The following is a 16376-nucleotide window of genomic DNA, read 5'->3' as shown; positions in this document are numbered from 1 at the left end:
TGCCAAAATAATCCATCCACCTGACAGGTGTGGCATATCAAGAAGCTGATTAAACAGCATGATCATTACACAGGTGCACCTTGTGCTGGGGACACTAAAAGGCCACTAAAACGTGCAGTTGTGTCACAAAACAATGCCACAGATGTCTCAGGTTTTGAGGGAGTGTGCAATTGGCATGCTAACTGCTAACTCCATCAGAGCTGTTGCCAGAGAATTTAATGTTCATGAGACAAACTATTTGCACCCCGCTTGTTGGAGAGAAAATGTTGCTGGTTTAAAGCTTATTTTCTGCAATTATTCACATTCTGTCATTGAAATGTTCTCTGCACACACTTTTATAGCTCATTTTCTTGCAATTCTATACATTGTGCCATGTCTAATGTGTATTCATATGATATTTGAGTGATTAAATCTATGTGCTAAAAAAAAGATGACATGGACTAGTTATAAGATTTTAAATAGCTCTCTGAGGTATGCAATGACTGACATGACAAGAGGATAACTGATGATGTACTACCCAATATCAAAATTTCACCTTGTGCATTCTACTATTACAACTTTTAAGAGTAAGTTGAAAGCCGGACTGAGTTTCTTAAAATTAAAATAAAACCACTGCCCTGGCAGATGGCCTTGGTGCCCTGGCAAATTGAACACCTTTTGAAGCCAAATGGCCATGCCCCTAAAATCATGTGCCAGATTTCTAGGATTCTAGGTCTGCGTTCAGACAGGCAGACCAATTCTGATGTTTTTCCCACTAATTGGTATTTTGACCAATCACATCCGATCTTTTCAGAGCTGATCTGATCAGATTGGTCAAAGGACCAATTAGCGGAGAAAAAAATATCAGAATTGGGCTGCCTGCCTAAACACAGCCTTAGACTGTGTTGTGAGACACAGAGACAGCAGCTGTTCAGAGACCAGAGGTGAGACAACAGTGATATAAGGCTCTGTCACCCTCAATGTGCTGCATGTAATGTTGACCTCACTCAGCATGCCAGGTAGGGTTCTAGGATATTTCTATCAGCTGTTGAAAGACTGAAGGTGACACCAGTTGGCTAGGATTCTAAGTTCTTTGTAGAGTGTGTTGTAAGACACACACAATGGCTACTGAAACAGACAGCAGTGATATCACGCTGTCGCCCTAAAGGCTGTTGAATGAGACAGCAGAGATATCACGCTGAGTCAACCTAAAGATTTGCTTACCACCATGTATGGCTGTACCGTGGTGTTGTGTTTCTGTGTTATATTACATTACTTACAGGCTGTGGAAATCATTTCCCTTTTCAAGGAGAATAAAGTATCTAGCCTAGGCTGTATGCATATATGGAGATCTGAGCATCAGGCTTCGTCAGTATTTCTAACAGGTCCAGCACAGGCCTTAAGTGCAGGTGGAGGCCATCGTTGGCCCTCCATTATTAAAGCAGTTAGCCCAGTGGTGAATCCTGTGTGTCCACTGATGGGATAGCATGGGTATTAGACAGCTAAGCCATTTACTGCTCCCGACCCTACACAGTTCTCACACACAACTAACCCGCCAATGTGCATGATGCATTCTCAGTCAACACATGTAGGATTGTAGGTAAATACTACTAACTGAGCTAGATCAATGCCAGCAGCATACCACCCTGTAACCCAATGCTGGCTTGCCCCTGAAGCTAAGCAGGGTTAGTCCTGGTCAGTCCCTGGATGGGAGACAAGACTCTGTTGGAAGTGGTGTTGGAGGGCCAGTAGACGACACTCTTTCCTCTGGTCTGAAATAAAATATCCCAATGCCCCAGGGCAGTGATTGGGGACATTGCCCTGTGTAGGGTGTAGTCTTTTGGATGGGATGTTAAACGCGTGTCCTGACTCTGTGGTCACTAAAGATCTCATGGCAATTGTCGTAAGGGTTGTTAGCCACGGTGTCCTGGTTACATTCACAATCTGGCCCCTCATACCATCACTGCCACCTAATCATCCCTAGCTTACAATTGGCTCATTCATCCTGTCTCCAGGTCATTGCTATAAATGAGAATGCATTCTCAGTCAACTTACCTGGTAAAATAAGGGTTAAAAAAATAAAACACATCTGACGAAAATATCAAAAATATAATAAAATAAACCATTTCTTAAAAAAAAGAGTCTCAGTGTGACCAGTTATATCTCCAGATACAAAAGTCACCTCACTCAGAAGCAGTTAGCTTCCACTGACATGAGGCCTGATCCCTATGTTTCCATACTACATGGAAATAATAGTTTTATAGTGGTTTGGTAGTAATATGCAAGGACCACACACAAACTTGATTCCCCAGTGTTTACCGAGTGTCATGGCTGCTGTGTAGTAAAGTATTGTTGTGGTCTGGTCGTGTGTGGTAAAGTCTTGTTGTGGTCTGGTCGTGTGTGGTAAAGTCTTGTTGTAGTCTGATCCCTGTACTGGTGCTATGTGGTAAAGTCTTGTTGTGGTCTGCTCCCTGTACTACTGCTGCTGACTCAGACACATTTGAATGGCTGGTGACAGAAACGGGCAGTTGGTGTGTGTGTTTTAACCTTGGTCTCAGTCCAAACACCACCAGTGCCACTCCTAGACTTCCGCCTATGTAACACTCCCCGCAGGAAAACTAAATACTGGCCAGAGTATGGTGGCCTTTGACACACACACAGTAGAGGCACATTGAGCAGTGCAAGACAGACCTTCCAAGTTCCAAGCAACAGTACAAAGTTAGACATGTTAATTCTCTGACTGGGGAAAAGGGAGTCAGATACACAGCAGCATGATGTCATGCTCAATCAAATATATGGAGGGAAGAGAATGTGAAATAGCCACACCCGTTGTTTACATACAGGTAGAATGGAGTCATGCACAACCAGTAAAGGTGACCAGGAAATGAAATGGCTGACATGTTCACTCTGAAAACCAATGGCAAATGATTGCATTTATTTTTTTAACACCAAGTTAACAGTTCAAATATAAACACACCTCAGGTGTAGCACCAAACCTAGAAAGGTGCAAATCCAGTAAAAGCAGACTTCCGTGTGTCTGTGCCACACCCATAGCATGACTTGAAAGGCTGTCATTACAGAGGTCCATAAATGATACTCCTGGCATAAACAGCATCGACTGTGTGCTGGAGCTAGGCTACTACATTGCTAGGCTACAACTCAAGTCACTAGGAACTCAACGACAGTCATTTTTACCCGCAAATGTAATTTGTGAGATGACTTTCAATTTGGTGAAGTAAACTACAACTACTGAAAAGAGAGCATGTACTAAATCGTCTCCTCTCCTTCTCCCAAATTTCAACTGGTCAATGTTGCCAACTGTCAAACATTTGGCCGTGTTGCGCTGGAACCCCCCAGCTGACAGCTAAGATAGTTTGACATGTGTATGTATGGTGCTCTTTTTAATCAATAGATACTGGTAGTGAGGAGCGACAAACCACAGAACTGTAGCATACAATATAAAAGCAGAACAAACCAATGCATGGCCCTGGTCACGTCTGGTGGAGACCCTGCATTGAAATAGTGTGAACTGAGAAGGTGGCAATGGCATCGCCGTTAGACTCTTAAGTCTTTGTACATACCACATGAGAGTGCAAATGAAACAACCACGCCTGACTCTACCCCACCCATTGGCAGGCAGCCTAGCGGTTAGGAGTGTTGGGCCAGAAACCGAAAGGTTGCTGGTCCAAATCCTGAGCCGACTAGGTGAAAAATGTCAATGTTCCCTCGAGCAAGGCACTTTACCCTGATTGCTCTTGTAAGACACTCTGGATAAGAGCTTCTGCTAAATGACTATGTAAACCCATCCTATTCCAAAACGTGGCCAAGACCCACAAAACAGGTTCTTCTCTTCATCTCCCCCCCACCCCCTTTCTATCTTGCTCTCATTGTGAATATATCAAAGAAATCCAAGACATGAAAAGAGGGAGCCACCCCTTCATAACAGAAAAGGAGAAAAAAAAAAAACACGGATGGTGTTGGACAATTATTACTGTACACCACCGTGTAATGTTACAGTAGTCGTTAGTACACTTTGCAGCTGTTTCATGCCTTCACAACGTACATCTAGATATATCTCATCCTTTCCACAGGCATTTCTTACAAAGAGTCTTGGCAAATATGACAGGAGATAAAGTTTAGGCCAGAGCAAACACTTCCTAAACAATGTAACGTTAGTTAGCTACCTTGGCCAGTCGAGAACAACTTCTCACAAGAGTCATTAACGCTACACCACTGCTACACATCAACCGCATTAGAAAAAAAGACAGCTAAAAGTCCCTCTAGACATGATGGTGTAATAGAGACCTGTGATAAAATGATTAACGTGGACTTTGACTCATATTTCGTGAGCGTGCTGGCCAACGTCCATGTACCTGGTAGCTCACTCTCCCGAAGGGCTTTGACCTAACGACTACAGTGTGCCCAACTTACTGTCTGCCGGGAGTCAGTAAAACACATGGAACTTAAGTCCAGAAAATGCTTGTTAGGTAGACAATTTTGTAAACTTCACATATATCAATTGCTTGTTGGGTAACGTTAGCTAGGTGACAAACGTTAAACTCGCTCTCAAAAAAACGTTAGTTCGTTGGCTGGTTCACTAGCACAAACTAACTAGCGAGCTAACGACGATTGTTTCACGCTAATGTTAGCTTATTAATAAGTAACTAAGCAAGTCGCTATTATTGGACAGTAGTACAATGAGTGCAAAACAAATACAGCAGAATACTGTAGCTATATTATAGCTAAGCTACAAATTCACTAATAGTAAACATCTAACGTTAGCTAACCAAACTACAACACCGCTAACGTTAGCTAGTTAGCAAGCGGTCGCTAGCTAACGTTAACTCTTTTTTATATACGTTCAGACACTTAAATAAAATGATTGAAAAAGAAATGTACTGAATTACCAATTTCGGGTGGTTCTTTTGTTGTTTTCATGCAAGTCCCCAGACGTTGTTTGAACAGGGATCCAGGCCTATCGCAACACACTCAAATTTCCAACTGCTGCGGTAGCAAGTCGTTGCAATTCCAATTCTGGGCGTTCTTGCCCCACTGCACGACCGAGTAGCAAAGTCGAATCTCCACTATTCACCAAATAGCTTTACCTAGATTACATAAACATGGGTAAACTAACGCTGAAAGTGAATAGCTAAGCAGCCATTGACTGTGTACTCTTTTAGGACCAACCTAGAATAGATAATAGGTATGTTCCTCGGCTTGTTCACTGCTCTTCCTCCCAGACAGTTTTCCTATTTTCCCTTCCCTGAGTGCGAGATGACGAGCACACACACAGGATCGGGGCTGGGTTCTTTACCGTAATTACCATTGTTGCGCATTGACCCAACACCAACATGCATTGTAAAGTAAGGTGGTTTATTTGATAAAAATACAACACACACGAATTAAAGTTTTATTTTCTGAATTAGTTAAATGTTTTCTGTAACATCAATGACCTTTTCTTTACCAGATAGGCCAATCAATGAATACAAGCAAAGCATTCAGGATATGCATAACATACAGTATGTCCTATGTGGTAGTTACCATCATCTGTAGCTAATATAAAAAATTTAAAAAACTAGTAACATCAATATTAAAGTAAATATTAATGAGAAAATGTATAATCGGAAAATGTACAGTTTACAGTAGCTGTATAGTCTTACACTTGTACAAACTCATATGAGTGTACTATGCACTGATAACATAGTTTATTTGATACAAAAAAAACACATATTATTTACACAAGCATGAATTATTTTAGTGCACTTTCCATACATACTGCACTATAGGGCACTGGTCAAAATAGGGTGACATTTGCAACACAACCATACATTTGTAAAAACACAGGTTATGGGATATAGGATACATTAATTATGCAAAGTAGCACCAAACTGCAACATGTGTACAAATCTGTAATTCAAGAAAAGAGCTATGAGTAAATATTGATGAGAAAGTTGCCAAAATATGAAATTAAAATCACGTATCATTTTTTTCCCACCATTAATATTTTCTCTACACCTTTCTTTCTCACACCCCCACCAGTCCCAGCTAGTATCTGATCAGGGTTTTATATGCAGGAAATGAGTCAGGACATACTGTACTCAGAACTGTGGAAATTACCTATATCTTTACATTGATTATTCTGAAGATCTGTGTGTGTGTGTGTGTGTGTGTGTGTGTGTGTGTGTGTGTGTGTGTGTGTGTGTGTGTGTGTGTGTGTGTGTGTGTGTGTGTGTGTGTGTGGACAAACTGGAGAGATATTAAAAGTTAGAAATGCAGCACCCAACCAAACTCATGTCAATTTCCTAATTTTGTGGAAATTACTCAGAATTTAGTCAACGGAAATGACCTATATCTTAGATAGCTTATTCTGGAGATTGTGTGTGTGTGTGTGTAACCTGATCTTGGCCAGTGTGTTCAAAGACTTGCCTCCTGCTCGTCCTCTTCCTCCTGTCCTCTGGGCTGCTCTCCCCTCTCTCTGCCAGCAGCCCTCCCTCCTGGGATGCAGGGGCAACCCCTCCACGCACCTCTATCCAGCTCTCTGTTGACACCTACTGACCTAAAGAGACAGCACCAGGAGACTACTGTTTACCGAAAGGAATATCAATACACACACGCAAGCACGCACGAATGCAAGCACACACACACACACACACACACACACACTATCTCCCAGCTAGTTCATATTCGACCTCTATTACCTGGCTCTTGACTTGCAGAGCAGAAACATAGCGGTGATGGTCAGCAGCACTATGACCAGTCTGATGATGACAGCTGGCAGAGGAGAGGCTGGAACAGAGACACGTATTGGTTAGCATCCTAGTGATTAGCATCAGAACCATCTGTGAATCAGAGTCTGTCAGTTAAAGTTACGTCTGGTTCATGTTCAGATACCTGTTACGGTTAGAGAGAGGAGCTCACTCTCAGAGGAGAAGTTATGAGAGAAAACATCATTCTTATAAACACAGCTGTAGTTTCCTTGGTGGGAGTTGTCTGCAGCAGGGAAGAGGAATGCAGCAGAGTGATTGACAGCTGGCTGGGTCTGGGTTCTGTTGATCCCGGGGAGCGTGAGGAGGAAGGAGCCTCCTGGGTACTGTGGCTGAGTGGAGCAGGTGATGGTGAAGCTGTGGCCCCATAACAGCTCGGGCCCCGGGTAGCCCCTGGACACCCCTTCCGTTGAGACATTCAGGGAGATATCAGGCTGGACCAGGAGATCTGGAGAAGAGGATGGAACATCTAATGACTTTCCTCATTTAGATGTGATGACATCATCGATGTGGAAGTAAGTGTAAGTGATTAATAACACCCTCCCTCACAGACCAACACAAATAGATACCTACCATGTTTATGAGGTTTATTGTTATTCTATTTCAAAGATGAAGGGCCTACAGCAACTTACAGACTTTAAAATACAATAGCAGTTCTGTTGATCCCGGGGAGCGTAAGGAGAAATTGAGGATTTCTATTTGATTAATTAGTCATGATTTAATGCAATAGTACAGTTTTTCTGATAGTTTAAATGGAGCCAAACTATCACGGAAATAGTCAAACACACAAAACAAATATGTTTCCCGAGTATCAATACAATGCTAGAACCTGAAACCTGAAAAGTGTCTGTGAATGTACTATCAAAGGAAACTTCTCCTCCTCACTTCGGAAAGTTGTTACATCATGTACAACAAGAGTGACTCAGTAAAAAGACAAACAACTCCACACCATCTAACCAACAAGTCTTACCTGAACAGACCACACCGGCATCGTCTCCGTCGTGAGAAAAGCTTCCGAAGCCAGCGTATGAGTATGGGCATCGACGCAGTTCAGACTCTGATCCTCTGCATGAAAAAGACATCTGTGTGACTAATCCAGATCCTCTCCCAAAGTAACTGTCTCGTGTTGCTGAAACTGCAGAACCACAGTCCAGCTGTCTGCACACCACAGTTGCTTCATTGATGTCCCAGTCAGTGCCCGCTATTGTGGCCCCGCCCAAATGATGTAAAACCACTTTCCCTGCGCACCTACTCCCTCCCTGCAACAGACCGAGTAGTGTAGCTAGACAGAGAGATAGAGAAAGGGAGAGTCAGAGAGAGAGCGAGAGTCAGAGAGAGAGTCAGAGAGAGAGAGCGAGACAAAGAGAGAAAGAATGTGTGAGAGAGATAGAGAGAGTCAGAGAGATGGAGAGAGAGAGGGGTACATGTACTGCTCTGAAAGCAGAAAAATAAAATAAGCAACAACATAGTGTTGTTTGATTTGTGACATCTGAAAGAAAGACTCCTTTACTTGAGCAGTTGAGTCCCACATCATTTCCATGTGTGCAGGTCTTCTTTTCTCTGGCTGCGGTGCTGCAGTCCAGGAGAAGGGACTCATTGCCTTTGCACTGGAACTCTTTATCCCAGGTCTGACCCTCACCTTCTCCATAGAGCCCCCCCTGTAGATCAGAAAGATCTGGACAGAGAAGCTCCCGACAAACTACCTCTGCATCCTGCCAGTCAAAGTCAGCTTCACACACTGAGGCCCAGGACTGATTGGACTTCACCTCCAATCTACCAGAGCATGCATTCTCTCCACCCACAAGCCGCACAAAGTCTGAGGAAAAACAGATGAAGGAACAATCGATCAGTTGTGTTGTTGATTCTGTTATCCGCAGGTTGTCAATCCGCTAACACACCTGTGATTTCTAATCAGCTAATTCTTGATTGGCTGAATGTGTGTAGTTTGTGTGTGTAGTTTGTGTGTGTGTCAATGAAAACCATTTTCTTAGAAATCAAGAGTGCAATGATTCTCTCTCTCTCTCTCTCCCACTCTCACTCTCACTCTCAATAACTTCACAGTTGTATACTTGCCCCCTTACTCCATCTGATTGAGGAATCATTTTTGGCTTGGCGTTGGAAAGTGTATGACCGCCAATCACATGCCTGCCTGCCTCTTCTGCAGCAATGGAAGAGGCATGCGGAGACATTGAGGTGGGGTCAGTCCAGGGTTGGATAAGGCATGCAAGGCGATATTTTCCCCATTGTCTAGGGATGGCATTGCTTGTGATGTGGATGAGGTGATGTGGCCTGACCCTAACTGAAGGTGGGATCCATAAATTATCCACCCCATCCCTTACAATACTATTTTTTGTTACTGTAATTATTTTTGTTTCCGTGAGTTTACCGTAACATTGTATTGATTCCTGTACTGTAATTCTACTTTTCTTTTTTTGTAAAAACCTGCAATGCCATAAAAATAAGCTGTATATATTTTTTGCTGAAGCCTTTTATATTTTTGTGTTCATTGAAATGTGAGTAGATGTACTGTACTGGAACAATCTTTCACAGAACCCTGTATGAGAACATTAAAAAGGTATACAAAGTACTAAAGACAGCAGTGTTTTGTATAAAGTACATCAGTGTGTTGTTGCTGCTTTGAAAGAGTAATTCAAATGGTGCGTGTGTATTATTTTGTTGCAAAAATGCCATTTTGAAAAATGATTGTTAGGTTTTGATTGCAAAGTTTCATTTTGACATAGAAGTGAGATGTTGTCCAAGTTGTCCAAGTCTTATTTGGCTTGTGTGTAGAGTTTTTGACACAATGAGTCAAATTCCGCAGCAAGTGTGTAAGCAATCGCAAAAAACGGACGTCTTAAACAGAATACACACAGATGGCCAATAGAAACTAGAACAGCCTGACTTATTGAGATGAAATACCTGAGAATCACTCACCTGAACAAGCTACACCAACGTATGAGCAGCGTTCAGCTTCTGGGCTGACTAGACACTCTCCAAGTGTAGACTCATTACCTGAGCACTTTACAGCTTGCCCTCTAAGCCCAGACGACGATGAGTATCTGTGTAAAGGGTACCCACAGTCCATTTGTTTACACACCACTTTCACCTCGTCTAACAGAGAATCCATAGAGTCACACACTTTCCTCCATTCTCCATGGAGGAAGAGCTCCACTTCCCCATGGCAGCTGTTGGACCCACCCACCAGTCTGACTGGGACATCAGCTGTGTACACTAGGGACAGGACAGAGGACGGATGTTACATTTAAACATGTTAAAGGTGTGTGTGCTTGTGCATGGGTTTGCATGCGTGTGTGTGGGCGTGCACGTGTGCCTGTACGTGTGTGTGTGTGTGTGTGTGTGTGTGTGTGTGTGTGTGTGTGTGTGTGTGTATGTGCAGAGCAATTAACTGAACACAGACACAGTCCATAGGTTAAATCCAAATGGAATCCTATTCCCTATATGATGCACTACTGACCCACTGGGCCCTGCTCAAATGCAGTGCACAATATAGGAAATAGGGTTCCATTTGGGACGCACTGATAATATATAATAAACAGAATTGAACTACCTGAGCTCCAGTACAGGATAATCAGCATCAAGATAGGTGTCATATCGTTTTCAAACTGGGGCTCCACTGGGCTACAGCCTACAGGTCTACTGTCTAAATACTGAGCTGTAGCCTACAGGTCTACTGTCTAAATACTGAGCTGTAGCCTACAGGTCTACTGTCTAAATACTGAGCTGTAGCCTACAGGTCTACTGATCAGGCCCTACACCCAAACAAGGGCACTGCGTTCATCCACCTCTGGCCTGCTCGACTCCCTACCTCTGAGGAAGCACAGCTCCCGCTCAGCCCAGTCAAAACTGTTCGCTGCTCTGGCACCCCAATGGTGGAACAAGCTCCCTCACGACGCCAGGACAGCGGAGTCAATCACCACCTTCCGGAGACACCTGAAACCCCACCTCTTTAAGGAATACCTGGGATAGGATAAAGTAATCCTTCTACCCCCCCCCCCAAAAAAGATTTAGATGCACTATTGTAAAGTGGTTGTTCCACTGGATATCTTAAGGTGAATGCACCAATTTGTAAGTCGCTCTGGATAAGAGCGTCTGCTAAATGACTTAAATGTAAATGTAATGTAAATGTAAATACTGAGCTGTAGCCTACAGGTCTACTGTCTAATTACTGAGCTGTAGCTTACAGACTGAAGAGTGAACTGAACTTGCAGCACTTCTATCATATGACGCCCTTCTTCAGTCTCACTGATATGGCATCCTCCTGTTTTTTACCTCCGCCTCTCACCGTTAAGTTCTGATCCGTTTTAGAAAGCAAAAGACAGGAAGTTGCTCAGAGCACAGCCCTGTGAGTGGAATTTACCCATATCTTAAATCACTGACATCAAGATCCATAGATTATTGACGTACTAGTTGTCCTCAAGATGATGAAATGGACATAAATTGGGTTAATATCTCTCCAGTTTGTTACGCAATGACACACACACACACAACAGCTATTCATTACTTGTTTACAAAGTCTAAAATTATAAACAAACATATCTCATGAGGCATTAATAAGTTATATTATTCAAGAATCAATGGTTTATACTGAATCTGATTTACTGTAATATCATTAGTTAACATGTCCATTAAGCAGTAGCCTGTTGTATATTTGGTATACTGAGTCTGATTTACAGTAATATCATTAGTCAACATGTCCATTAAGCAGTAGCCTGTTGTATATTGGGTATACTGAATCTGAGTTACAGTAATATCAGTAGTTGACATGTCCATTAAGCAGTAGCCTACTGTATATTGGGTATACTGAATCTGATTTACAGTAATATCAGTAGTTGACATGTCCATTAAGCAGTAGCCTATTGTACAGTTGAAGTTGGAAGTTTACATACACTTTAGCCCAATACATTTAAACTCTGTTTTTCACAATTCCTGACATTTAATCAGAGTAAAAATTCCCTGTCTTAGGATCACCAATTTATTTTAAGAATGTGAAATGCCAGAATAATAGTAGAGAGAATGATTTATTTCAGCTTTAATTTCTTTCATCACATTCCCAGTGGGTCAGAAGTTTACATAACTTCAATAAGTATTTGGTAGCATTTCCTTTAAATTGTTTAACTTGGGTCAAATGTTTCAGGTAGCCTTCCACAAGCTTCCCACAATAAGTTGGGTGAATTGTGGCCCATTCCTCCTGACAGCTGGTGTAACTGAGTCAGGTTTGTAGGCCTCCTTGCTCGCACACACTTTTTCAGTTCTGCCCACAAATTTTCGATAGGATTGAGGTCAGGGCCTTGTGATGGCCACTCCAATACCTTGACTTTGTTGTCGTTAAGCCATTTTGCCACAACTTTGGAAGTATGCTTGGGGTCATTGTTCATTTGGAAAACCCATTTGCGACCAAGCTTTAACTTCCTGACTGATGTCTTGAGATGTTGCTTCAATATATCCACATAATGTTCTTACCTCACGATGCCATCTATTTTGTCAAGTGCACCAGTCCCTCCTGCAGCAAAGCACCCCCACAAATGATGCTGCCACCCCCGTGCTTCACGGTTGGGATGGTGTTCTTCAGCTTGCAAGCCTCCCCCTTTTTACTCCAAACATAACAATGGTCATTATGGCCAAACAGTTCTATTTTTGTTTCATCAGACCAGAGGACATTTCTCCAAAGAGTACGATCTTTGTCCCCATGTGCACTTGCAAACCGTAGTCTGGCTTTTTTATGACGGTTTTGGAGCAGTGGCTTCTTCCTTGCTGAGCGGCCTTTCAGGTTATGTCGATATAGGACTTGTTTGACTGTGGATATAGATACTTTTGTTTCTGTTTCCTCCAACATCTTCACAAGGTCCTATGCTGTTGTTCTGGGATTGATTTGCACTTTTCACACCAAAGTACATTCATCTCTAGGAGACCGAACGCGTCTCTTATCTGAGCAGTATGATGGCTGAGTGGTCCCAAGGTGTTTATACTTGCATACTATTGTTGGTACAGATGAACGTGGCACCTTCAGGCATTTGGAAATTGCTCCCAAGGATGAACCAGAGTTGTGGAGGTCTATAATTGTTTTTCTGAGGTCTTGGCTGATTTCTTTTGATTTTCACATGATGTCAACCAAAGAGGGACTGAGTTTGAAGGTAGGCCTTGAAATACATCCACAGGTACACCTCCAATTGACTCAAATTATGTCAATTAGCCTATCAGAAGCTTCTAAAGCCATGACATAATTTTCTGCCATTTTCCAAGCTGTTTAAAGGCACAGTCATCTTAGTGCATGTAAACTTCTGACCACTGGAATTGTGATACAGTGAATTATAAGTGAAATAATCTGTCTGTAAACAATAGTTGGAAAAATGACTTGTGTCATGCACAAAGTAGATGTCCTAACCAACTTGCCAAAACTATAGTTTATAACAAGAAATTTGTGGAGTGGTTGAAAAACAAGTTTTAATGACTCAAATCTAAGTGTATCTAAACTTCCGACTTCAACTGTATATTGTAGACTAGGTCTACCTAAAGAACAAAAACAGTGATGTCTCGCAAACCCTAGTATAGGCCTACTCCATTCGATTTGACAGAGATAAGAACGAGGTAGGTTATTCACGTATGTAGCCTAGTGATATGAATTTGAACGTAAACCAAATGAGACTATATGGAGGTGAATATTTATTAGGCTACTTTATGATGCTAATTTAGCTTTACTGATGTTTCCAAATACCTGTTTGCAGGATTTCAACTAGGCCTACAGTAGTCTACCTCAAACCAAATGTTTTTCAAAACTGCAAATGTATATGACATTGATCATGACATCTATTATCAACAGCTGTTATTGTTTCAATATGCATTAATGTCCCTTACAAAAAAAGATTGCCGTTTTGAAACTGCAGTAAAAGTGCAGTAACGGCAGTCGACTGTGGTATTTTGGAGGCAGTAATTACAGATAACTGCAGTTACACTGCAAAATTATTGCATTAAAAAAACTTATTTTGGATGCAGTGTTGGCAGAATACTTCAGTTATACTGCACTCTGACTGGGGGTGTGTGCGTGTAAACACATTTTGATTTGCAGTTGGGGGAATTATTGAGATAAAGATTCTGTGGTGGTAAATGATTGTGTTAATATGATGACATTTTTGAGGACATACCTCAACCACCAGAGCTAGGTGTAAACAAGCAGATGCTATGGACCAGACCTAAAGGTAAACAAACAGATGCTATGGACCAGAGCTAAATGTAAATAAACAGATGCTATGGACCAGAGCTAGTTGTAAACAAGCAGATGCTATGGACCAGACCTAAAGGTAAACAAACAGATGTTATGGACCAGAGTTAGATGTAAACAAACAGATGCTATGGACCAGACCTAAAGGTAAACAAACAGATGCTATGGACCAGAGCTAAATGTAAACAAACAGATGCTATGGACCAGACCTAGAGGTAAACAAACAGATGCTATGGACCAGAGCTAGAGGGTAAACAAACAGATGCTATGGACCAGAGCTAGAGGGTAAACAAACAGATGCTATGGACCAGAGCTAGATGTAAACAAACAGATGCTATGGACCAGAGCTAGGTGTAAACAAGCAGATGCTATGGACCAGACCTAAAGGTAAGCAAACAGATGTTATGGACCAGAGCTAGATGTAAACAAACAGATGCTATGGACCAGAGCTAGATGTAAACAAACAGATGCTATGGACCAGAGCTAGAGGGTAAACAAACAGATGCTATGGACCAGAGCTAGAGGGTAAACAAACAGATGCTATGGACCAGAGCTAGATGTAAACAAACAGATGCTATGGACCAGAGCTAGATGTAAACAAACAGATGCTATGGACCAGAGCTAGAGGTAAACAAACAGACGCTATGAACCAGAGCTAGAGGGTAAACAAACAGATGCTATGGACCAGAGCTAGATGTAAACAAACAGATGCTATGGACCAGACCAAGAGGTAAACAAACAGATGCTATGGACCAGAGCTAGATGTAAACAAACAGATGCTATGGACCAGAGCTAGATGTAAACAAACAGATGCTATGGACCAGACCTAGAGGTAAACAAACAGATGCTATGGACCAGACCTAGAGGTAAACAAACAGATGCTATGGACCAGACCTAGATGTAAACAAACAGATGCTATGGACCAGAGCTAGAGGTAAACAAACAGATGCTATGGACCAGAGCTAGAGGGTACACAAACAGATGCTATGGACCAGAGCTAGATGTAAACAAACAGATGCTATGGACCAGACCTAGAGGTAAACAAACAGATGCTATGGACCAGAGCTAGATGTAAACAAACAGATGTTATGGACCAGACCTAGAGGGTAAACAAAAAGATGCTATGGACCAGAGCTAGAGGTAAACAAACAGATGCTATGGACCAGAGCTAGATGTAAACAAACAGATGCTATGGACCAGAGCTAGATGTAAACAAACAGATGCTATGGACCAGAGCTAGATGTAAACAAACAGATGCTATGGACCAGAGCTAGATGTAAACAAACAGATGCTATGGACCAGAGCTAGATGTAAACAAACAGATGCTATGGACCAGAGCTAGAGGTAAACAAACAGATGCTATGGACCAGAGCTAGATGTAAACAAACAGATGCTATGGACCAGAGCTAGATGTAAACAAACAGATGCTATGGACCAGAGCTAGAGGTAAACAAACAGATGCTATGGACCAGAGCTAGAGGGTAAACAAACAGACGCTATGGACTAGATCTAGAGGGTAAACAAACAGATGCTATGGACCAGAGCTAGATGTAAACAAACAGATGCTATGGACCAGAGCTAGAGGTAAACAAACAGATGCTATGGACCAGAGCTAGAGGGTAAACAAACAGACGCTATGGACTAGATCTAGAGGGTAAACAAACAGATGCTATGGACCAGAGCTAGATGTAAACAAACAGATGCTATGGACCAGAGCTAGAGGTAAACAAACAGATGCTATGGACCAGAGCTAGAGGGTAAACAAACAGATGCTATGGACCAGAGCTAGATGTAAACAAACAGATGCTATGGACCAGAGCTAGAGGTAAACAAACAGATGCTATGGACCAGAGCTAGATGTAAACAAACAGATGCTATGGACCAGAGCTAGAGGTAAACAAACAGATGCTATGGACCAGAGCTAGAGGGTAAACAAACAGATGCTATGGACCAGAGCTAGATGTAAACAAACAGATGCTATGGACCAGAGCTAGAGGGTAAACAAACAGATGCTATGGACCAGAGCTAGGTGTGAACAAAAAGAACTAAAACTAACGTAAACCTTTGTAACGTTAACCTGTTAGCTGTTATTTCTGACAGCGGCTAGTAGACGAGACGACCTCTGACCTTGTCACAGCTCACAGCACTCCTCTGGTCTGGTTGGACTGTTGTGAAGGCAGACAGAGGACCTGTATGTGTGTCTGAGAACAGGATCTTTGGGGACATGGACCGTACAGCCACAGACAGACACACCACTGGGAGGAGCCAAAGCAGTCCAATGAACTAATGAAAGCCTAAGTAGAGGATGATTGACACACTAAAGCCCCCGCCCCCCTCTATCCAGCCACTGCCAGTAATGTGCCTGATAAAGCCTCAGACTTTTCCTCTGTCAGCCT

The 16376-nt window shown here is 42.3% G+C and overlaps 2 protein-coding genes across 5 annotated transcripts in view; both read right to left on the bottom strand.

Annotated features, from left to right (window-relative positions):
* The window catches only part of LOC115202447 (catenin delta-1), a 39357-nt gene extending 34095 nt beyond the window's left edge, over positions 1 to 5262 (bottom strand). For both annotated transcript variants that reach the window (XM_029766598.1, XM_029766597.1), the window contains exon 1: positions 4887 to 5262. The gene's annotated coding sequence lies outside the window, so the exon portion shown is untranslated. The remainder of the gene's footprint in view (positions 1 to 4886) is intronic.
* Positions 5263 to 5373: 111 nt separating this feature from the next.
* On the bottom strand, positions 5374 to 16190 carry LOC115202456 (scavenger receptor cysteine-rich type 1 protein M130-like). Of its 3 annotated transcripts, XM_029766612.1 has the most exons (8): positions 16108 to 16190; positions 9678 to 9974; positions 8254 to 8559; positions 7714 to 8025; positions 6871 to 7191; positions 6678 to 6765; positions 6406 to 6535; positions 5374 to 5886 (listed from the first exon to the last, which is right to left on the bottom strand). In XM_029766612.1, exons 2-8 carry the CDS (start codon positions 9868 to 9870, stop codon positions 5848 to 5850), a joined length of 1389 nt encoding a protein of 462 aa, XP_029622472.1. In that variant the 5' UTR covers positions 9871 to 9974; positions 16108 to 16190; the 3' UTR covers positions 5374 to 5847. The 3 variants fall into 3 exon arrangements, with proteins under 3 accessions (XP_029622472.1, XP_029622473.1, XP_029622474.1); XM_029766613.1 differs by lacking the exon at positions 16108 to 16190 and having other exon boundaries at positions 9678 to 10077; XM_029766614.1 differs by lacking the exon at positions 5374 to 5886 and having other exon boundaries at positions 6179 to 6535.
* Between the last annotated feature and the right edge of the window lie 186 nt (positions 16191 to 16376).

The sequence above is a fragment of the Salmo trutta genome, chromosome 11, assembly GCF_901001165.1.
Source record: "Salmo trutta chromosome 11, fSalTru1.1, whole genome shotgun sequence".
NCBI lineage: Eukaryota > Metazoa > Chordata > Actinopteri > Salmoniformes > Salmonidae > Salmo > Salmo trutta.
This window is presented reverse-complemented; position numbering and strand designations above follow the sequence as displayed.